The sequence below is a fragment of the Neophocaena asiaeorientalis genome, unplaced genomic scaffold (genome assembly GCF_003031525.2).
Source record: "Neophocaena asiaeorientalis asiaeorientalis breed wild unplaced genomic scaffold, Neophocaena_asiaeorientalis_V1.1 scaffold92, whole genome shotgun sequence".
NCBI classification, from domain to species: domain Eukaryota; kingdom Metazoa; phylum Chordata; class Mammalia; order Artiodactyla; family Phocoenidae; genus Neophocaena; species Neophocaena asiaeorientalis.
In genome coordinates this window covers 7,047,316-7,072,374 of record NW_020174057.1, presented here as the reverse complement: position 1 = coordinate 7,072,374, position 25,059 = coordinate 7,047,316, and the positions used below count along the sequence as shown (strand labels likewise).

The following is a 25,059-nucleotide window of genomic DNA, read 5'->3' as shown; positions in this document are numbered from 1 at the left end:
TTTCATTTGTGGTTAAAAGTAAGAACATAATTTTTTATTTTTCATATAGCTAGCTATATGAAACAACATTTATTGAACAGTTGACTTAGTGACAAACCCATCTTCATGGGTCTACAAAATCAGGCCTTTCATAGACCAACCATCTGCACTTGTGTGGGTCTGCTTATGTGCTCTCCATTGTGGATTCTTTGTCTCTCTGTGTAACAATATCACACTTAGAGCTTAAAGAGTCCCCAACCTTCAAATTTCTTCAGAATTGTCCTATTTTGGGCCCTTCGCTCTTCCATGTATGCCATAAAATCAACTTTTTAGGTTTCTTGAAAAACCTTAATAGGATGTTTATTGGAATTGCCTTGAATTTGTAGATTTATTCAGGGAGAACTAACGTCTTTATGACACTGAGCCTCCCTAACTACAAACATAATATTCCAAAACACGTGGAACATTTAATAAATTTCAACTTATCCTCTCGTGGAGGCCACTCTAATATTTTCTGTATCTTTTCAATTTTAGTATACGTGCTGCAAAAGCAAATACACCACCACCATTTTAGTATCATGATAATGTACACGGAGAGCCGACCAAACCAACAAGCCAAATGTTGTCCTCAAATAACTATCCTCATTATTTTTATGAAACACAAAATTATCACAGAGTCAGGATTATTTAGAATAAATTTATGAAAAATTATTTCCTGGGCTTGCTCTCTTAAGATAAATAATGCCATTCTTTGACCTTTTTTACAGGCCTATTTTCTATTCCTCAAAACCCTTCAAGTGCCGAGTTCAGGAGACGTGAGCTGTGTGTTAAAAGTCATGAGATAATTTCTTTTTTTAATTGCACATACACAGTAACTCATGCTTTGCTCACTTCAATAAGACTAGCTTCTTTACTGTGTTTTAATACTATGAAGAGGCACTTTTAAGGCAGGAATTTATCCAATCATTTAACAAAGCTACATCCAGAAAACTGGCAAGCTTTTCCGAACATCTTTTAGAGGGCAAATATTACATTTATTTATGTTCTATTCACCATCTAGCATAATGTGAACATTCTAGTACGATTAATGATAAAACTGTGATTATAACAGTAATGTATATTCACAGCTGGGTATTGAGAACCACTCTTCTATTTATTGTTCATTATATCATTCAGAAGACAGAGAGTGAAAGCTTTCTATGAGATCTCAGTATACACAGTGCACTTTATGTAAGTTCACTTCAATTTGCATTTGCAAAATAATGAAGTCTTTCCTCATCTTCCCCAAATAGATGCAATTTGCCTGTTCTAGATCTCTAGAAAAATTCAATTTTGTTTCTTAAAGGTAATTATCAATTTTCCCTGCATTTCTGCTGTTTGTGATACTGTATAATTATCCATGCTATCATATAATATGGCGCTATATTAATGGGGCATCAAGTCACACAGACTTGGGTTTAATCTTGTCTCTTCTGTGTACTGACTGTATGACCTTGGACAAATTACTTGGCTTCTCTAAGTGTTAGTTTCCTCACCTGTAAAATGAAGAAAATAACCCTGGGCTACATTATAAGGTTGCTGTGAGAATACAGGTAAAGAGTTTAATCTATAGTTTGTGATCAGTTACCTATCATTATCAATATTATCAAATTGTGTCCTCCCCCCAACTCCACTAAAATCTAAATTGCACTTTTCTAGAAGGCAGAAGCCATAGCTCACCTTCTTTTGGATAGTTGACAATATGGTGAGTGCCTCCTATGTGTAAGGCATACATAAAGTAATAAAATTTGTTGAATTAAAGGTATTTTTCTATCCATTATATTCAAATTAAAAAAAAATTCTTCTATGTCTGGTTTCTCAAATAAGTTAACAGGCTACTTAAGGGCAGGTGGAAGTTCAAAAAAATAAATGAACAAGCCATACTCAATAAAGTAGTAACTGGATAAGCATATGCTGAATATACATTTAAAATGAAAATCACTGTTCAGCAAATCCAACACAAAATATTAAGACATTTTCAGATATAGTTAAAAAAGAAAAAAGTTTCCATTTTCAGGCAGCTGCCTGAGAAATGTACATAATACTTTTTAAAAACACTTAGTAAACAAAGATACAACATCTTTTTAAAAATTCTGGTCCCATCATTTAATGCGTGAAAAATGATTTCCTAATAATAATACAGGAAGCCAATCTAACATCAAGCATTTAAATCTATGAATCTCATCTGAAATATTTAACCCCTTGATAAAGATTATATAACTGGACATAGTTGAAAACTTATGGCATAAAATCTTCAGGACAAAGAGCTTATGAGTAGAAAATACTTCTACTAATACTTTGTTATAATGAAGTAACAAATACTTCATTATAAATAAGAGGCCATGATCTAACAACATTACTGTTTGATAGACATACTATATTTTTCTTTCCTACATTTTTGTATATAGAAAGATATGGATGTTTTGCTCCTCTCTAATTTTGCTGGTGGAAGAAACTCAGAAACCAAAGGATAACAACAATGACTGATAACTAACAAGGACCTACTGTATAGCACAGAGAACTATACTCAATATTATTTTAATAACCTGTAAGGGAAAAGAATCTGAAAAAAAAGTGTGTGTGTATATATATATATGTATATATATATATATATAACCAAAACTAACACATTATAAATCAACTATACTTCAATTAAAAAATTAATTTTAAAATGACTGTCTTTATAAAGAAAGATTTTCCTTTCTTTTATTTTTTTTTAAACCAATTATCATGGGGAAAATGGTCCAGGAGAATTAATGTTCAAATGCTACCATAAAGTTCAAAAATATTTTTCACAGATGTCATGAGTCAAAGAGAATATGAACTACATTCTATAACTTTATTAAAAGTGTGGTTAAGAATCATGAAAATTTATCTACACTAAACACATACCCAGAGGAGTAAGCAGGAAGTTCTTAAAAAAGGAAGCCGTGACACCACTAATGCACGTCTGCTACTTACAGCCATTAAATGCAACCAGTTTTATCTGCTTTATATTTCAGTCACAGTATTCACCAAATAACCAGCATTATTCAAGCAAACAGTCTTCTAATTACCACTCCTGATGAATGAGATGAGATTACTGGTGATCATCTATTTGTCATAATCATTACCGTATTTAGTATGAAGCTGCAGTTCAGGGATCACCCTGTGGGACCTCACGGCTTGATCAATCAATTAAAGATTCCCAGATCTATACTTCTGCCTGGATGCTCCATACCCAAGACCTGTCTCTGTCCTATCTTGGTAAACAGTGCCATTATCTACTCAGGAGCTTCAAATTTGGGAGCTATTCTAGAGTCTTCCCTCTCCCATGTCTAATCAGTAAACAGAACTTAACTCTTTCTCTTCAAGATCTCACGGCTCAGTCTCCTCTTCTTCATTTCCCCCATGTTACTGCTCAAGATCAAGCACCCCCCCACTCCGTATCTAGATTATGACTGCACTTGCCTCCTAATTTTCATGCCTCCCAGCCTCACCTCCCTCTAACCCCTCCTTTATCACATCTCTAGAGTAACTGTCCTAAAACTCAAATTTGCTCTTGTCATGGTTCCCTGAATTCACCATCCCCTCTTAAGCCTTGTCACCTATACAAATGCTGAACTCTGTCCGTGTTCTCCATAATGGTAGGCAAATTCTTAAAGAAACAGCTCAAGTTTCAACCATTTCCAGGAAGTTATCTCTGATTAAGTTTTCTGTCCCCCACCCAAATTTTCTAGCACTCACACACATGCTCATGTGCGCACACACACACACACACACACACACACATACACACTCCTTATTTAACCACTCCACTGATGTACTCCCATAGCAACTTAGGCATTTACCACTATTATTGGACTCTTTCATCTGTGCATTCTCATTGCTTGGTATATAATAGACGCACAGCAAATGTATTCAATAAAAGAAAGAATAATCTATTCTAGCTGTCTCTTTGCTCATCTTGCCCCCTCCACTCACTGTTCAACTCACTTCCTACTGGCTCGCACCTGTATTAGTCCATTGAAAAAGCTCTCCAAAAGGTAACCAAAATTTTCTGCTGAATTGATTATTATAAAAATCCTTCTCTTGGCTTTCAGCAATGTCGACACTCCCATCTTCTTTAAACACTCCTCTCTTGGCTGTCCTGATACCACATTCTCCTGCCTATCCCTGGGCTCCAGCCCTCTTCTCAGTCACTAGAGCATACCAAGGTTCCTGCAAGCCAGTCTTTGCACACACAGTTCCCTCTGCCTAGAACACGCCGCTACTCCTAATCTTCTCACATCCACTCTTACTGAAGCTTTAGATCAGCACTTCTCAAACTTTAATGAACACATAAATCACCTGGGGATCTTATTAAAATGCAGAGTCTGATGCAGTAGGTCTGGGGTGGGACCCAAGACTCTGCATTTCTAAGAAGCTCCCAGGTGATGCTCAAACAAACCATGGACCACATTTTGAATAGCAAGGTTTTATATCTCAGCTTAAAACAACTTTTTCAGGGAAACTTTCTCTGATTTCGCCTCACCTATACTCCTGACTTAGTCAAATGCCCACAATTCATACTGTCACTGTACTATGTAACTTTCCATGATAGCTTTTGCTTATCATTATAACCCACATTCATCCTCCTCCCTCTCAACCCCCTACTCCTATCTAGTGCCTGGCATGTTCATTTTTGAGAAATGAATGAACAATGTCTATTGAGTCAGCCCCTAACTTAGGCTGAGTCACTTCCCTTCGTGATGCTGCACACCAAAGGTTCACTGCCCTGGGCTCAGCTCCTGCAGAAATTCAGCTCATCTGTGGTTAGTACTCTGAAAGATTTTCTATTCCTGCCAAGATTTACTCATTTGGGGTCTGCAGAGCTATGGCAGGAGAGTAATTAATTCCATATGTACTCGTTTCGCTACTCTAACAAGCTGGTTGGCCACAGTCTCCACATACAGTCTACTAGTACTCCAGATTTTCTTGTGCCAGGTATATAAGCAGCAGAGGAAAAAAAGCAAATCCTAGTTAATGTGGTCAGATCCAAATCTCCCACCCTGGTGTGAGGACTGGCACCAGGAAGGGTAGAGGCAGGAGGAAAAGACAAAAACTTTCAGTACATTCTGATTTTTTTCCATTCAAATTTCATTGTTTAGCTTCTCATAAAATTCATTTTTCCTTTACATTTAGGAAAATAATTTTGACTAAAAATACTGTAGGAAAAATTATATAAGTTAATGGCTGGATACAACAGCTAGAACATTTGCATGAAATAAGTTGTGATGGGGAATATACTGGAAGAGCTTAATTGCATAAAACATGACAAGTAGAAGCAATGCCACTGTTGCCAAGAGAACTGCCTGGAAAAAGTGCCAAAGCAAAACTAAAAATAAACAAATAAAACATAATTTGAGATAAACCCCAGGAATGTCATTTTGCTTGACTAATAAGTACATAAAAATAATCATAGCACATAGTAACAGAAATAACAAGATCCTAATGCTTGATTAAAATATTAATCATATAATACCTTAGGGAAAACTACTGCTCTCTAAATAAAAAGTTTCAAATACATTTCAGGGAAGAGATAATTTATTTTTAAATAGAAAATTTTTTTCCTCAATTCTGTGTCATAAACATCAGTTTACTCAATTTAAAAAATGGTGATATTTTAAAAAACATATTATTTGTTAAAAATTTTTCGTGTCATTTAATTGTATATCAGAAAGAGGTTGTTTTCCCTGAGTTGGGAGGAAGAGGGTGTGACTCTGATAGATTAGTGCCCAAAATGTAAAACAGCCATAGTTTTATGGCATTTATAATTCACAGAACATATATAAACGATTTCTTGAAAAAGAACAAAGTTTTTAAATAGTGTTAACAGCTTGAATTTTTTTCAGTAATTTTACTGTGTACTGAATTTTACAGAAAGTACACAGAATTTTCTAAAAGTACAAATCTGGGAGAGTGCATTTCTTAGTCAAATTCTTCAAAATTTCAACTGATTTTCCAAAGCACACAACTGTCTTCACTTTATCTTAAAATAAAATGCATTTCCAGTTCTGTTTAAAACAAGTAATTATTTATCAACAAATAATTAAAATTTCATTAGATGATTAATTATTATCCCTAAAATGCATTGTTTCTGAATTTAGAATAATATTTACTCTGGTACTTTGCCTGATGCTAGATGTCATTTAAAATGAATTTAGTTTACACAATATCAACCTTAGAGAATGGACAAAATGGGCCACAGATTCATTCTACTGAACCTGTAGCTTCAAACAGAAGAACTTTCCGAGTGAATTACAAAATGTCTTTTGAAGTTTCAGCTATGGGAACAAGGTGTACTATTACTGTAACACTGTAATTATGGATTTGGGCATGCTTTCAAGCGTAGCCCATAAGATTTCCAGCCCAATAAACAGAATATTTACCAAGAAAACATAGCTCTGCTTAAAAATAAAAGTCAATGGAAAAATAAGATTCACTTCATAAAATTCACACTGTAACCAAATCTGATGGAAACTGACTATCACCTATTCCACAAAGGAAATAATATCTGCACACACCAGAATGAATAGCAATAACACCACCAAAGACACCTTAGGCACACACAATTCTTGCCACAAAGAATACTCTTTCTTTAAAAAAAAAAAAAAAATCTTTTTTTAAAAAAAAAAAAAAAAAAAAAAAGAACAAACAAAAAAAAAGAAAATAATTCATTGGGTGAGGTTGGGGACCTGGGAAGAGCAGTAAAAGAAAAGTAACTACAAAGCCCTACCAAAGAGGTAAAACCCATGCTCAATTTTTGTCAACTGGCATAGTGATGTTCTTTATAGCAATTCTTCTACTGACCCAGAATCAAATTCAGAATCATACACATGCATTTAGCTGTTGTTAAACATGGCATGGCTATATAATATTCCATCACTTGATGTACTATAGTTTTATTTAACTAATACTCTCTTAAAGGATATTTGACTTGTGTCCATTTGTTGTTATAAGTAATGCTGAAATAAACATCCTTGGATACAAGTCTTTTTCTGTACTTCTGTTTCTCTAGGATGGTTTAGGATCTTTAGGATGATCATTCAGGATCCAGCAGGAAAACAGAAACCACAACAGTAATTTTAGCAGAGAGAATTTAATATAGGGAACTGGTTAAAAAGGTTTGGAAGTCTGCAAAGGCTAAAAGGGATCACAGAGGTGAGGAGAAATAGTAAATGCATGAAGCAACTAACTCTAGGGCTGAAGGAACAAAGGAAAGAAGTTGGTTTGTTAGACACTTAGAGGCCCCTCACTGAGTTGAGATGGTTTGTTCATAGGAGGGAAGAGGAATGTTCATTAAAAAGACATTCTGAAAGGAAGAGGAAATGCCTGACATTCCTTTTCTCCATCTCCCCTTCAACTTAAAACAAACAACATGTAACTCTTATGTGCTTCAGTAAAATAATCCAAACAAATACATGAAAAGTAAAGGAATTTTGCCACCATAAATGCTGAAACCCACCAAAATTCTGTAGTGATCTGGAAAGCAGTTTTAAAAGAACATATGATATAAAAACTGGGCTTTACAGTGGCCATCATTATCTCAAGTAAAGGAAAAAGAAAATACGTAGGAATTAGGGGAAAAAAAATTATACCAGAACATTCTTCAGTTGTAAAAGTCATTCCAAGTCAGCCTCAATTTTTAAATTATAGGGGTTGGTGGCTTGGCTGGTTTGAAGCAGCAGAGTTTTCTGTATGCTCAAGGATGTATGATTGTCCACACAGTGTGGTATCTTTTACTGATGCCTGACTGTTTCAGAAGGTAAAAGCAAGGAGACTGAAAGACATAGATGGAACTAGGCAAGAACCAGCACTGGGCATCAGCCGCCAGTTCACTCAGATTATGAGGATTTTAATCCCTCTGAAGTCCTAATATAGTTTACATAACCTGACTTCATAAAGCACAAAGAACTGACTGAAAAAATTCATTTCAGCAGACTTGCTGACTACTTCCACCGAACAATTAGCTGTCAGGTGGCTAAATAAAGGAGCAAAGCCAACTAGCTTCACTGTATAAGCAGCACCAAACTACTCAAAACCAGATGGGTGTAATGTACAGAACAGCTGAAAGGGAAGCTCACTATCTTCCAGGCAACTCTGACAGACCTGCCAACGGCATTTAGCTCCATAGTAAACCATCCTCCAGGTCAGCAGGAAGCTCATTATGGGCTGACAGTCCAGGAGACAAGCACTTTGCAGAATGCTCCCCTAGTAATTTCCTGTGTGAAAAACTCACTGCTGTTCCTGCATTCCTCAGGGTGCATTTCTTCTCATCTCAGAGGATGTTGCTCTTCCACAGGAAGAGGAAGGAACCAGTTGTTACTGGGTGTGTGGGCTGAGGCTGTCAGGCATTTTCTGCACGCCTCAGTCTCAACTGTGGGAACCGGGGATGCGGCTTAGATTCCCAGGCCTGCGACAGTCCAGATGACTGCAGCAGTTTAGAAATACAGTAGCTCAGGAAGTTGGAAGGCAGAAATAATACCTGGAACATCAAAACCTCCAGTTCCCAGAAATGTGCTAATTTTCTAAAGGAAATTAAAAAACGTATTTATTCTGTTGGGCTCCCAAATAGCATGTTTTATAAAATCCTTTTGTAGAGTTCTCTCCCTCTTTACATTTCATAAAGAAAAGTTTAAGTCCTAAATCACTTTTGTCAACAGGTTATAAAGACCAGTTTCACTGCATGAATTTTTAACTAGGACTATGCTTAAAATTTTACTTAGTATAAAATTTTTGGTAAAAGGAAACACTCATTAATGTAAGCTTTCTTTCTCGGTGACCTTGAAACTTAAAGGGAATGAAACTCAAATTAGTTAAGTCGTTAAGGATAGTTAAACATTTGGGACTTATGATTATTATGATTTTTATCAAAAAGTATATTTTATTTGGAGGAAAAAAGAAACCCTCTGACTCACACTATTACTCTCTTTTTACAATGGTACTATCTTAGTAAATCAGCTTTAAAAAAAAAAGCCACGTTCCTTTAACAGACTAAAAGTTTTAGTTGCTTCTTTTTTCTTTCTATAATCCCCAAAACACATTTTTTTTAAAGGTCAGCTATCACATTCACAACTGTTGGTAGTTCTTATAACATATAGGTCATGATGTACTTCTAAAGCAAGGATGCAACTAATTTGGAAATCGTCTCTTCCTCTCTAATGTTTTCTCTATCTCTAAAATAGCTTGTATCTGAAAAAACCATAAATGTGTTTTCTATTCTAAAGGGTGAGAGATTTGTGGAAGTGTATTTTTTCTTATTTACTTCTGTTAGTTTTATCATGTATGTCTTATTTTTAAAATGCTTTGACAATTTAATTACTTTATTTCTTTCAATTTCAAAGGGTAATGTTTTAAAATTATTTCTCAGCCCTGATAAGAATTCATCTTTTACTCCTACTAAGCATCTTAACTTTTTGAGACACTGGATTAAAAAAAGAAAAAAAGCAGCACTGTATCTCACCTGACATATTCACTATCATTTGAAATTAAGACTAAATGAGGATAAAAAAATATGAGGATAAAAAATGAGGATAATAAAATGAGGATAAACTGTGGAAAGCACCTCTGTGTACAGTCCATAGGCGGATTTTACAAATGCCTGTGTTCATTTTCTTTCAAACACTTCAAGTGGGAGCAGGAGAAAAGTCCCCAGGGCCACTGAACTGATGCCTAAAGATACCATGAACATCTGTCTCCTTAAGCTTAGCAAGCAACAACAACGTTACAAACATATCTAGTTTCAGAAATCATATGTCCCGAATTTACAAATCAAATGCTACCTTATAAACTGTTGCAAAGTTCAAACACTTAAAAAAGAATTTCACCTACCTCCAAATTTAGAAGCTGTTTCTATGTAAATGCAGGAATGTTAGCATATAGAAAAGCAGTATAAGCAGGAGGTTTGCACAACATGATTTTTACTGATTTTCCTGGAAAGGTAAATGAGGTATCTGGGGACAATGCATCACATATTCCCATTTTACACTTTCAAGTTACAAATTTTAGTTTTGAACATTTAGGTTTCATACACTGTGTTCTTTCAAGTAAGTCCTTCCAAATCTTTGCTTACATAAGCAGTTAGGAACTGGAATAGCTCTGAACTGGTTACGCAATGTTGTCCAGTAACCAGGACGAACTGTTGCCACAACAACCATGGAGATATCCTCTCTGCAGCTGTAAGTTTACTCTTTGTATGTCCTTTTATTTTATCAATATATCAATATTTTTCAGAGAGCATATATCATATGACAATCTCCATGAAAGTGGGTAACTTTTTTCTTCCTAAAAATAGGCTGATGCGACAGCCTTTCCAAAAAGGAAACCAATAAACATCGCTGAAAAATGCAAACCTAAAGGACACCTAGGAAGGAGGACTATGTTTTACCACTGTGCTTCTCAAAGTCACAGAAACAGCACAGCCTCTCTTGCTTTGATTCAGCCGATCACCTTCCTAATCCCAGAAAAGAAGATAGGAAAATCACAAATCTTTTTTTCTCTCAGCAACCCCTCTGGCCAAATGATGCTGAGCCAGGAGATAAGCTGGGCCACCCTGAGATTACTCAGGGCTGCGCCTTACTATCCCTGGGGAAAGGAGACAGGGAATCCCACAGCGGACATCCAGTCCATTGGCTCCATCTTCAAAATACATCCGGAATCAGATCGCTTAACACCACCTCCTCTGCTACAACCCTGGATCAAGCCACTTCTGCCTTCTGTCTGACGATTTCATTAGCTTCCGAACTGGTCTCTTTGCTCCCCTCCGCCATCACCCCCAGCTGATTCTCAACACAGTAGCCAGAGTGACCCCGTTAAAACACTCATGAGATTATGCCCCTTTCTCTGCAGGAAACCCTCCAGTGGCAGCTCCTCACTCCCAATCTGGCCTTCCGGCACTGCTCCCATGGCCTGGAGTACCTTCCCAGATAGTCATCTAACTTGTTCACTGTCATTCCTTCAGTTCCTTCCACAAATGTCACCTTTCACATGACTCTTGTCCTGGCCATACTATCTAAATGCACCCTTCTTCCTACCTAACTTCGGTGCTATTTACACCTTTGCATTGTTTCCGTCTACTATACTATATGCTCTACTTTTTTTAAATCTGTGAATTGCTTGTCTCCTCCTCTAGAATATACAACGTAGGCTTCTCTGGGGCAGGTATTTTTTGTTACTCAAGAAGTACTGATTGAGAGCTAAAAATGTGTGTGAGTAGGTATGCTCCCAGCATCCTACCACATCTGCTATCCATTGAGTTAGGCAACGCAGAGACTCCAGATTAGACGGCTGCACTTTTATTACCATGGTACGTATTGTATTTTCAATTACTTCTAAGGCATCTACTTATACCTTGCTTTCCCCACCTGGAATGTCTCTATCAAAATCCTACCCATCTTCAGTCAGGTCAAGAACTGGTCAAATGTTTTCTGCTAGACAAGTCTTCTAGTTTCCTCTAGCCCATTCATGACCTTTTCTGAATCCTTCTGTTAACAACCTTTCCTTTGACAATCATATACCCTTAGCATCTAGTATCTTGAAACTGCCACTTACTTCTTACACTGTTATTTCTCTCTGGCTTGGCTGTAAGTTTCTTGAGGTGAGGCGGCCAGCTTGTCTTCAGTATATCATATGATGCCTCCATGCAGTGTGGCTTTAAATATTTGACTGATGGAGCAAGAAAAGACTGTAGACCTTGATTTTCTTCTATGATATAACTTCAGATTCTCAGTTTATTGTAAATAATTAATTTAACCTGAAAACTGTCCCTAATTCTAAAGAAAGGCATAAATATTACATTCATACGCTACACAGTTGCCAGAGTAAAGGCAAGGACACTCTTTGAGTTCTCTGAGTCCAGCGTTTTGAGTCAATCAGAGTAATACTAGCAAGATCATCAATTTCATTATGTTCATTTGTTGGACAAATAGTAATAAAATACATCAAAACCTAGGAATATAGTTTACCTAAAAATAACAATTTTAATAATCCTAGAGTATTTTAAATAAGTTCCGTTTAGTTAGTATTTTAAAAATAAACACCACTTTATATTAGGACACAGAAGAGAAATTACTGTCTTATTTGCCTTTGGGAAGAGAGGAGCTGAGGATGTAGCCACACCACATGCGCTAAATGCCTTGTACAATTTTGATGACAAAACCTCAGTCTATCTAATAGAATAAATGAAAACATTAAAAGACTCAATGGGAATCTTGAACTAAATAATCTTTAAAAGATCAGCAAATAGCAAGAGACAACGTAATTGGAATAAGATTCAGAAATTTGAGATCAACATTTTTAAACTATGTCTATGTGACAGCCAGTATATCCCTTTACAGAAACTTTTTTTTTTTTTTTTTACAACAAAGCTTTAAAAATGCAGATTGGGAACAGCTTACTTTGATCCCTAAATATTGTATCAAATTTCCTGCCTGGCATTAGAGACACAAGTGCAAGCCACAAAGATACCAACTGTTACACTGTATGCCATAATTTCTTCTCTGTTGTAAGAAGGCATCAGAGCATAGATATCAATACACTTAGATCTAGAAATCATCCTGAATGTAATATTAAATCAAGTCAAAACAGGAACAGAAGCCAACTATTTCTTACACCATAAAAAACCTACTTTTATCCTAAGAAATTTCACAAATTAAGGTTTAAAGAGTAACCTTTTTACATCTCATCTTGATGAAAATGAATTTCTAAAGAAACTTTCTTCCAGTCTGCAAAAACCAAACAAACAAATCCCCAAAATAAACAGTAACCACAATAACAAAAACCAAAACCATCTGTAAATACTGCTTTTTTTTCTTTTTTGCTTCCAATACTTCTCTGTGTTTTTTCATTATAATTACATGCAAAGTTCACACCACAATAGTGCTTCATGCCAGAATAGAAACAAATCTCCTTTACATTTATGTTTGATTTGTTGTGCAGAAGCAAAAGAAAAGCAGCCAATACAGAGGAGATGACAGATTAAGAATTACTACTAGATTAATGGAAAGGCAATTACAGTGATTGCGCTTTAGTTTTCTAACCACTTATCATCTATCAATGAGCTAAAAGAAAGACACATACATTGAAAACTTAAAGGAAAGCTCTTTAAAGATACTCTTTATAAAAATCTAAATGCTTCATGAATATCTGTCTTCAGAAAATGTGTCAGTAAAATAAATAAAATCAGGAGTCCTTATGTCTTGCCAGGAGGCAAGCAGCTATCTTCCAGATTGTAAAAAAATCTAAGGGGGACATCATTAGCCTAATTCCAAACCAATTTATAGCAAACAAGTTTTTGTTTTGTTTGTTTTATTTTTATGTAGCATCAAGCACACAACTCAAAGTAACAGTGGAGTCTTCCTTTTAATGCTTATGTGTGGGGCTGAACCATGGGAAATCACTGATATGTATTAGATCGTTTTTGCCTACAAAATGGCAATATCATATAATTCAGCCTAATAATATCCCTTATGTGGGTAATAACTGTACTCTTCAGTCTTATTATTCTGCTTTGTAACACAACTGCAAACGTGTCACGTTTATTATAAAAATTGTCTTCCCTGTAGAGAACAGACTTGTGGTTGCCAAGGGGGAGGGGGGGAATGGACTGAGAGTTTGGGGTTAGCAGATGCAAACTATTACATATAGAATGCATACACAACAAGGTCCTACTACATAGCACAGGGAACTATATTCAATATCCTGAGATAAACCATAGTGGAAAAGAATATGAAAAAGAATTATATATATGTATAACTGAATTACTTTGCTGTACAGCAGACATTAACACAAGACTGTAAATCAACTATACTTCAATTAAAAAAAAAAAAAGAACTGTCTTTTTGAAATCCTGCGTACCCTGTATTCCCGAGTTAGGGTTCTATAACATAGACACTTGACTTTGGCACTTCTGCATTACCATCCAGGGACAGACACCCTGCTATCGCTTGCTAGGTGGCACTTACGCCCACCTCCATAGCACACTATTGAGAACACATGGATTCCTCAGGTCATGAGGTTTTGCAAATTTCAAAGGGTACTGGCAGGGAGAGTGAGTCTCAAAGCTCCGATCAAAGATTTTTGATGATCTCTGATATCTTCTAGGCCAGAAACACCCAATTTTAGTCTACCAACTACCTCACAAGAAGGCAGCACATCTCAAAAACCACCTATCTTTTGCTCCTCTCACCAGTGGGGCAAACACCCAACTCACCAGAATTTGTAAATTTCAACAGTGAGACTTTTGAGTAATTTATTGAACATAAGTATTGAGCACCTACTACAAGCTAAGCACTATGGCAAGAATTCGATGTCTAGTTAATTTTTTTTTTCTTTTTTTGTGCGGTACGCAGGCCTCTTACTGTTGTGGCCTCTCCCGTTGCAGAGCACTTGCTCCACGGCATGTGGGATCTTCTCAGACTAGGGCTCGAACCCGTGTCCCTTGCTTTGGCAGGCGAATTCTTAACCACTGCACCACCAGGGAAGTCCTCCCATTCGTTCTTATAACTAGTTTTGCCCTGACTAGCAGAATTGATGGCAGAAATAATCTGCTTTGCAAAGATTAAGCAGACTCAAATTGAAATGCTAAAACTCTCAATTTTTGAAGTCTTTGGATACACTTAGTAAATAAATTATATGTATGAAATTTTTTAAAACAAAATTGCAAGTGTTAGAAATACTTCTTAATTTCTGGATTATCCTTCAAGAGACGAACAAAGGGAAATGACTGCTTTTCTTACACCTTCTAAGGAGACTAGACGTAAGTTTAGCACCTCTGAAAGGCAATTACCAAAGAAGGAAATCTGTTCTGTGACAGCAAGTGAAATGTCACATGGGTGGCACCTTAACAGGAGATGAGACGGTATGGATTCTACTGAGCTCAAGGTCCTCAAATCGAAGCTTTTCTAGAAATTGGTACTGCTCCCCCTTGTGGTTATTTAGACACATTGTAAATATGACTTTTGTACAAGGTTTTTTCTATGCTAAGGTGTTAGGCTATTTAGCCCATTTTTTATGTTCTCTCCCACACACTTTTTTTTTTTTTTTTGTGGTACACGGGCCTCTCACTGTTGTGGCCTCTCCCATTGCGGAGCAACAGGATCCGGACGCACAGGCTCAGCGGCCATGGCTCACGGGCCCAGCCGTTCCGTGGCATGTGGGATCTTCCCGGACCGGGGCACGAACCCGTATCCCCTGCATCGGCAGGCAGACTCTCAACCACTGTGCCACCAGGGAAGCCCTCCCACACACTTTTTAAGGAAAATGGATTGTGCCAAACGATTAAATACCATTTAAATGCCAAAGAAAACTTACTGTGGTAGAATCAAAAGAAAGGATGTCCACAACAGGGGGAGTAGAGGTCTGCAAATCGACTACATCAAGCTTTGGATTAATCTGTATATATACATTAAAAAAAGCTAATATTAGATTTTTATACCATAGGAAAGTGGATGCCATTTCTAATAATCTAGAGGGTATTTCCTAATATATTCTAAAATGAAAATATCCATATATTAGCATAGATACAAAAATTTTAAATAAAATATTAGCCTATCAAATCTAACAATATATAAGAAAAGATCATTGTGAGCAAGTTGAATTTATCCCAGGAATAAAAAGTTGCTTTTACATTAGAAAATCAATGGGATTCACCTATTAAGGGATTTTAAAAATAAAATGAAATGACCCACCTCAAAAGATGCAGAAAAAAGTCCTAGCCAGTTCAGTAAGACAAGAAAAGGAAATAAAAGCATTATGATGTAAGAATTAGAACAGAAGAAATAAAAATTGTCATTCATATATAATTATCTATAAAGAAATCCTAAAAGAATCTACTGCTGAATCATTAAAACTAAGAGTTTACTAGATCCAAAATTGATATACAAAGTCAATTACCTGTCTGTACTTCAGCACACAGAAAATGTAAATTTTTAAAAATCATAATTTATAATGCCATAGAAATTTTTAAGTACATCAGGAAAAAACCCCAAAAATGCATATGACCTTTAAAGAAAAAAAACTCATATAAAGACATTAAAGAAGTCTTTAAAAAATAGGAAGCAATCCGATAAAGAGTTCAGAAGCAAAGCCCTGTATATATGGAAAACAAATACAAAGGAAAAATGGTGCCACAAATCAATAGAGGAAGGATGACTTGTACCTAAGAAAACGGGATCACTAAATAGATCCCTGCCTAATACTACATACAAAGATGGACAGCAGATAAATTATAAACCTAAACGGTATGTTAAAACTACAAAGTTAGTAGAAGTAAATGTGTAAGAATATCTTTCTGACCCAGGGTAGAGAAGAATATCTTAAAAGCTGCAAAAGTAAAACCATAAGGCAAAAACTAAATAAATTTTTAAAAAATTGATCCGTTTACCCCAAAATTAAGGATTTCTGTTTAACAATGGTTACCACAAAGTTAACAATCAGATAATGGAATAGGAGGAGATATTATATCTGAAACTGAAAAAGGACAAATACCTAAAATATATAAGAAAAACCTACAAATCAATGTGAAAAGAAGAGCAATCCTAAGGAAAAAATTATAGAAAACCTAACAGTTATCTAGAATATGAAGAGATTTTCAGAAACATTAGTAGTAATTAGAAAAGGGACGATTAAAGCAAAATACTGCTTAACACCTACAAGACTGCAAAAGCTAGAAAGCTCAATGATGCTGACATTGTTTAGAGCAACACTGTAATGGCAAAAACAGAAACAAACCACAGTCTTGCAGAAACTAACACAGCACTGTAAATCAACTATATGTCAATAAACAGTAAATTAATTAGAAAAACAAACCACAATCAGAAATCCCCACCTGTTTATCAACAGTAGAATAAATGTATAATCATGGGAATTACTACTGTAGTAAATTCACTGAAATCCTATACAGCTGTGAAAATGAATGAAATACAACTATGTGCAACAACATATGAATGTATGAATTCAGAATCCATGCACATGAATCTCAGGATTTTAATGCTAAATAAAGGAGGAGGCTATAGTAAAATATATGCAGTATGATTCCATTTATATAAAGTTTAAAACTATCCAAAATGAAAAAATATCTCATTACTGATTCAATCGTAAATAGTAAACTTTAAAAGAAAAGCAAGGGAATAATTAGAGTGGTGACTACTTCTGAGGGAGATTATTTCAGAATTCAGAAAAACAAAAAGGGAAAGAAACCACATGATCACCATTTATTTACTAAACATTATGAATACAAAGAAGTAAACAAAGGGCAAGAGAGATAGCAGAACTTGGTATCAAATAAATGCTACCAGCAAAAAGCATACTGACGAACCTCAAAGGAGAAACTGTTGACTGAGCACTTAGTGAGAAAGGCTTCTCGTGGAGGAAACAGACCTTGTGATGGCTCCTTTAGAAAAGGTTTATAAAACAAAAGCAAAAAGAGAGAGAGATGAGGTTACAAGCCTCCCTGAGCATAGAGGCAGAATGCTGACACGATACTGCTGCACAGGGCAGCGACAAGAGAGGGTGGCAAGGGTCAAATTGTGAGGGGTGAAGGAATTTGGGAAGGCACAGAAAAACTGGAGGCTAAAATGTGCTTTAGAAAGATCAATCTGACAGGAACATGTAGAGTATCAAGAATAAAGTAGGGGCTAACAGTCAGGACAACACTGCAACAGTCAGGGACTGTGGTAAGAGGAGTGGAATGATTTTAACAGCACTTATCAAGCTTGATGGGTACAGCTGTAGTTTTGGAAATATTAATAAGCATTTACATCTATCCAGCCACTTGTGTCAGAAGTAGAGATGTACACTCCCAGTAATCCCCACACTGCAGTGAAGGAGGAATTAGAACCATGTAGGACTACCTGCTTGGCCCACCAACACCTATGTTTCTTTCTGGCCATTCCACAGAGCAGAACGCACAACCTTCTTCCTATGAGCTCCTAGTCCAGAGTCGAGGCAATGTTAAGAAACTTGAGGCTGACTCGCTTTCCTTTTAATCTTGGGCCAGCTGTCCAGAAAGAGTGCTTGCAGACACATTATTCTCATTTATCTACTGCCACCTAGTGTAGATATGAAATTGTTTACCAATGAAAAATACAACCTGGTTTTGCCATCTGAAACCAGAATTGCTCAAAAAACCACTAAATCACATGGAAATGGTCAGCATTTCTCGTAGAGAAATCCTTGAGCTTCTACGAGCTGGGAAACTTTTGATGTAACAATATTTTACTGTATTGTACCACAGTTGCTGCCATATACATTAAATGGAGCAGGAAATTCTTACTAAGTAAAAGTTTACAGTCTTCTCTGCAAAGAAAATATGCTGAGGCAGTGACACTTACAGTTAAGTTCTTTGCAAGCTAACCTCCATGAATATTAACAGTACTATCTCTCCATTTTTATTAAAGGAAAGAACGCTTCAATAACTACAGTTGCCTTGAAATGGGGTTGGCTGCCTTATGAGAGGCTGAGTTCTCCATCACCAAACAAGGGATTCATGCACGAGGGAGGGTTAGTATACACGACCTCACCAATACCATCCCACTCTGAGGTTCTGGTGTATCCATCGTACTGAGGAGTCCATGAGCACAAACCCTGCTTCTGACAAATTCTGAAGGGCAAGAAACATGCCCATCTTGTTCACTGTTTCACACTCTAAAGCTAGTACGATGTCCAATATCTGTTAACAGGATGAAATTAACTTTTTATTCTACTGAAGCACTGCATCAAAATAGTTAAAGGTACAGAATGGAACCAGAGTGACTGGGTTGGAATTCTCATGTTGTTACTTACTAGCTTTAAGATTTAATTCACAGACTAGGAACCAAGATGGCAGAGTAGAAGGAGGTGCTCTCACTCCCTCTTGCGAGAACAGAATCACAACTAGCTGCTGGACAATCATCAACAGGAAGACACTGGAACTCACCAAAAAAGATACCCCACATCCAAAGACAAAGGAGAAGCCACAATGAGACGGTAGGAGGGGTGCAATCACAGTAACATCAAATCCCATAAGTGCCGGGTGGGGGACTCACAGACTGGCGAACACTTATACCACAGAAGTCCACCCGCTGGAGTGAAGGTTCTGGGCCCCATGTCAGGCTTCCCAACCTGGGGGTCCGGCAACGGGAGGAGGAATTCCTAGAGAATCAGACTTTGAAGGCTAGTGGGATTTGTTGCAGGACTTCAACAGGACTGCGGGAAACAGAGACTCCACTCTTGGAGGGCACACACAAAGTAATGTGCGCATCAGGACCCTGGGGAAGGAGCAGTGACCCCAGGGGAAACTGATACAGACCTGCCTGCTAGTGTTGGAGGGTTTCCTGCAGAGGCAGGGGGTGGCTGTAGCTCACCGTGGGGACAAGGACACTGGCAGCAGAAGTTCTGGGAAGTACTCCTTGGCGTGAGCCCTCACAGAGTCTGCCATTAGCCCCACCAAAGAGCCCAGGTAGGCTCCAGTGTTGGGTTGCCTCAGGCCAAACAACCAACAGGGAGGGAACCCAGCCCCACCCATCAGCAGTCAAGCAGATTAAAGTTTTACTGAGCTCTGCCCACCAGAGCAACACCCAGCTCTACCCACCACCACTCCCTCCCATCACGAAACTTACACAAGCCTCTTAGATAGCCTCATCCACCAGAGGGCAGACAGCAGAAGCAAGAAGAACTACTGTCCTACAGCCTGTGAACAAAAACCACATTCACAGAAAGATAGACAAGATGAAAAGGCAGAGGGCTATGTACCAGATGAAGGAACAACATAAACCCCCAGAAAAACAATGAAATGAAGCAGAGATAGGCAACGTTCCAGAAAAAGAATTCAGAATAATGATAGTGAAGATGATCAAGGACCTCAGAAAAAGAATGGAGGCAGAGATCGAGAAGATGCAAGAAATGTTTAACAAAAACCTAGAAGAATTAAAGAACAAACAGAGATGAACAATACAATAACTGAAATGAAAATTACACTACAATGAATCAATAGCAGAATAACTGAGGCAGAAGAACAGATGAGTGACCTGGAAGACAGAATGGTGGAATTCACTGCTGTGGAACAGAATAAAGAAAAAAGAATGAAAAGAAATGAAGACAGCCTAAGAGACCTCTGGGACAACATTAAACTCAACAACATTTGCATTATAGGGGTCCCAGAAGAAGAAGAGAGAGAGAAAGGACCCGAGAAAATATTTGAAGAGATTACAGTCGAAAACTTCCTTAACATGGGTAAGGAAATAGCCACCCAAGTCCAGGAAGCACAGAGAGTCCCATACAGGATAAACTCAAGGAGAAACACATTGAGACACACAGTAATCAAACTGGCAAAAATTAAAGACAAAGAAAACTTATTGAAAGCAGCAAGGGAAAAATGACAAATACCATAGAAGGGAACTTCCATAAGGTTAACAGCTGATTCCTCAGCAGAAACTACAAGCCACAGGGGAGTGCCATGATATACTTAAAGTGATAAAAGGAAAGAACCTACAACCAAGGTTACTCTACCCAACAAGAACCTCATTCAGATTAGATGCAGAAATCAAAAGCTATACAGAGAAGCAAAAGCTAAGAGAATTCATCACCACCAAACCAGCACTACAACAAATGCTACAGGAACTTCTCTAAGTGGGAAACACAAGAGAACAAAAGGACCTACAAAAGCAAACCCAAAACAATTAAGAAAATGGACATAGGAACATACATATTGATAATTATCTTAAACGTGAATGGATTAAATGCTCCAACCAAAAGAGACAGGCTTGCCAAATGGATAGAAAAACAAGACCCATCTATGTGCTGTCTACAAGAGACCCACATCAGACCTAGGGACATACACAGACTGAAAGTGAGGGGATGGAAAAAGATATTCCATGCAAATGGAAATCCAAAGAAAGCTGGAGTAGCAATACTCATCACATAAAATAGACTTTAAAATAAAGAATGTTACAAGAGACAAGGAAGGACACTACATAATGATCAAGGGATCAATCCAAGAAGAAGATGTAACAATTATAAATATATATGCACTCAACATAGGAGCACCTCAATACATAAGGCAACTGCTAACAGCTATAAAAGAGGAAATCAACAGTAACACAGTAATTGTGGGGGACTTTAACACCTCACTTACATCAATGGACAGATCATCCAAAATGAAAATAAATAAGGAAACACAAGCTTTAAATGACACAATAGATCAGATAGATTTAATTGATATTTATAGGACATTCCATCCAAAAACAGCAGATTATACTTTCTTCTCAAGTGCGCACAGAACATTCTCCAGGATAGATCACATCTTGGGTCACAAATCAAGCCTCAGTAGATTCAAGAAAACTGAAATCATATCAAGCATCTTTTCTGACAACAACGCTATGAGATTAGAAATCAATTACAGGGAAAAAAACGTAAAACACACACACACATGGAGGCTAAACAATACGTTACTAAATAACCAAGAGATCACTGAAGAAATCAAAGAGGAAATCAAAAAATACCTAGAGACAAATGACAAGGAAAACACGATGATCCAAAACCTATGGGATGCAGCAAAGCAGTTCTAAGAGGGAAGTAGCTTTATAGCTATACAAGCCTACCTCAAGAAACAAGAATAATCTCAAATAAACAATCTAATGTTATAATATGTATAAAATAGATAACTGGTAAGAACCTGCTGTATTAAAAAAAAAAAATTAATTAAATTTAAAAATAAAAAAAAAGATTTAATTCACATGTGCCTCAATTTCTCATGGGATAAAAATGGTGCTTGATGGGGCTTCCCTGGTGGCGCAGTGGTTGAGAGTCCGCCTGCCAATGCAGGAGACACGGGTTCGTGCCCTGGTCCGGGAAGATCCCACATGCCGCGGAGCAGCTAGGCCCGTGAGCCATGGCCGCTGAGCCTGCGCGTCCGGAGCCTGTGCTCCGCAACGGGAGAGGCCACAACAGTGAGAGGCCCGTGTACCGCAAAAAAAAAAAAAATGGTGCTTGCTTTATAGAGTTTTAAGGAAGATTTAATGACAATTTGTGTAAGGCTATTAGAAAAATGTTGCATGTGTTAGATATTAGTATTATTACTGCTATTATTGTTATGTAATCTCTGAAGAACAGTTTTTGAGGTCCAAAACAGTGTAGACATATAGCACAGCTAGAACGAAATTACAAAACTGATAGAGGAGTGGTCATTTTTTTAATCATAAATCATAATGTTTCAAGCTTAATAGAAGGTTGAGATAAAACCCAATCTCAGACTCCAAGACTTAAAATTGATCACTTGTAGTTTTGAACTATGAATCGTGGCCGGACTTCCATAAAATATCATTATATAAATATTTGGTTAAGTTAAAGGAAGTTTTCCTTCCTGATCAATGTCGTACAGAATTTCCTATGCAATCTGTAGATTAAGGTAATCTCAAGTGGCCATTACAAAATTAGAAGCCATCAAAACAATTGTTTTATTAACAAATTCTTTTTAACAAACTAACCATTACCCCTTCCTACAATATTCGGCAATTCTCCTAGAATAGCTATTTTGATGCCTTTCTGTCACCAAGATCTACCACCATCCCTTAGAATGGCTCTATGTCTTCCCATCAAAATATGCAAAAGGGTAGGGAACTGCTTGGGAGAAAAGTGTCAGGCACACAGATTAAGTTAGTTCCTACTTCAAGAAGGAAAGTTTGGTTTTGTCTGGGCGGCTGGACTAGGCAGTCCAGCTCGTGACAGTCTAAAGAAGACAAAGTCAGCACAAATTCGTGATGTGCCATTGAGCAATGCAGGCAGGGTTAAGATACCTTGTTTTAAAAGTGGGCTTCTTTCCCACCAAAAAAAGCAAGAAGTTGTTCTTATGTTTTAATTAAGACAGAGTGCCCAGGCCGGGAGCGTTACAAAGGCTCCGCAGTTAGATGAGCAGAAAGGACAGAGGAGGGGTCTGACACAGCAAGGGAAAGAATTTCATGCTTCCTGCCTTCTTTCATGTGGCCTTCTTCTCTCATTTATTCTAAAAGCAATCTGGCTATCACCCTCTCTATCTGTGTAGGAATTAGTAATTTATATCTGTAGTCAGCTGGTACCCAAGGTCTAAGACTCCACAGGATTCCCCACCTTCAAACAAGTGATGACTTTAAGGCTGACAAATGGATGGCTTTTGCAAAAGGCCAAATAATTTCACCCAGAAGACTGAGATTATATGCGATTCAAATGAGCCTCACAGAAAACACAATAAAATACAAATCATAGGAAAGCTATGTTACTTCAAACTCAGAAATGAAGCATTCGTGGTTACTGTAAAAAGAGAAAGCTGGGGAAATTAGATTATTTAGATGCCATTTATTTCACATCTTCTAATAATACATTTTTATTCCTTTAGTCAGGAATTCTGACCTCAAAAAAAAAAATAAAATGTTTAGGGCTTCACTGGTGGCGCAGTGGTTGGGAGTCCGCCTGCCGATGCAGGGTACACGGGTTCGTGCCCCGGTCTGGGAAGATCCCACATGCCGCGGAGCGGCTGGGCCCGTGAGCCATGGCCGCTGAGCCTGCGCGTCCGGAGCCTGTGCTCCGCAACGGGAGAGGCCATAGCAGTGAGAGGCCGGAGTATCGAGAAAAAAAAAAAAAAAAAAAAAAAAGGTTTACTAGTTTCCAAATATTTCCAAAGTAACATATGTAAGCTGACCTTGCCTAAAACTTTGAAAAAAAAAAATCTAATCCATCAAATTTAGTATTTCAAAGTAAAATTTGCTAATCTTAAATGAGCACAGTACAACTTCTGATTCATACTATTCTATTCTAAATGATATTTAAAAATTTATAGTCTTTTGGCTCTATGAGGGATTCACAGACATTACTTTAAAAAATAATTTGATATTTAATAATTATTTGTTCATAACATTAAAGATGTTCTCTGTCCAGAAAACTTTACACCCTTGCTTTATTATAAGAGATTTTAAGGGAAAAAAAAAAAAAACGAACAGTTGGTTGTTCATATGCAGAATCGTATATCATAAAATCTCTGGCATTTCATATCACAAACTCTGAATTTTGACAAATATTAAGTCATACTGTATACTTAATTTAAGCAGATAATAAATGTAAAGCGCCCAGGTAGTAACTGATATTTAATAAATGTTCAATACTCTCTATTACGTACTGGCATCTAGTAAGAACCAAGCCTTTTGGTAAATATGAAGAATAAAAATAGTAAGTAGAGTTGTAGAGAATACCCATGTGCACAATCTGTATACTCTCCCGGGCCATTTCTCTCATCACTGTCCTGTATACAAACCATATTTAGAGTGGTAAATCATAATTACTTGTTTACGCTTAGGGAGACAGAGCATTGCTTCCCCCAATCATCTTCTGTAACTAAGATAAGGGAAAGAAATGGATAATGACTCTTTATGAATTGGTCTCTGATCCCCTAGGATTAGAAACTGACATTCACTTTCTCAGAAGTGCCATTTTCTAAAATTTTTGTGGTAGATAAATGATAGATACTACAGTTGCTACTATAAGTTTATTTCAGTCCCCATTCAGTGAGTATGTATGAGTGTGTACAGCTAATTTAAACTGTACACAGAGGCTGACTTTCTTAAGGCAACAAACGTAATTCAGTCACAGTGTTCAAGATTCTGTATAGTGTAACTGAGGTGTAACTCCAAGATGAAAAGCCAGTTTTTAATAGATTTCTTAAGGGTATATGTGAAAAATATGGGTTGAGAGTGGCTCTGCATGGCCTGGGTCATCTTGACCTAGCCATAGAAAGCAACGCAGCTGCTTTTACTGCTTTCTGGCTCCACTGTCAGAGAAGAGCTACTTAGAAAACTTGTTGACACTTTAAAGAAAGTCTAGGGCTTCCCTGGTGGCGCAGTGGTTGAGAATCCGCCTGCCGATGCAGGGGACACGGGTTCGTGCCCCGGTCCGGGAAGATCCCACATGCTGCAGAGCGGCTGGGCCCGTGAGCCATGGCCGCTGAGCCTGCGCGTCCGGAGCCTGTGCTCTGCAACGGGAGAGGCCACAGCGGTGAGAGACCCACGTACCGCAAAAAAA

The 25,059-nt window shown here is 37.3% G+C and overlaps 1 protein-coding gene and 1 non-coding gene across 5 annotated transcripts in view; both read right to left on the bottom strand.

Moving 5' to 3' along the window:
* The window catches only part of POC1B (POC1 centriolar protein B), a 99,874-nt gene that overhangs the window by 23,811 nt on the left and 51,004 nt on the right, over window positions 1-25,059 (bottom strand). For 3 of the 4 annotated variants that reach the window (XM_024754357.1, XM_024754358.1, XM_024754360.1), the window contains one exon: window positions 15,349-15,429. The exons of the other annotated variant lie outside the window; for it this stretch is intronic. In XM_024754357.1, coding sequence (XP_024610125.1) covers window positions 15,349-15,429 — 81 coding nt within the window. The remainder of the gene's footprint in view (window positions 1-15,348; window positions 15,430-25,059) is intronic. 4 annotated transcript variants of the gene reach the window in all.
* LOC112405854 (U6 spliceosomal RNA) lies at window positions 432-533 on the bottom strand. Its single transcript, XR_003004438.1, has one exon. It is a non-coding gene; the product is annotated as a U6 spliceosomal RNA (small nuclear RNA).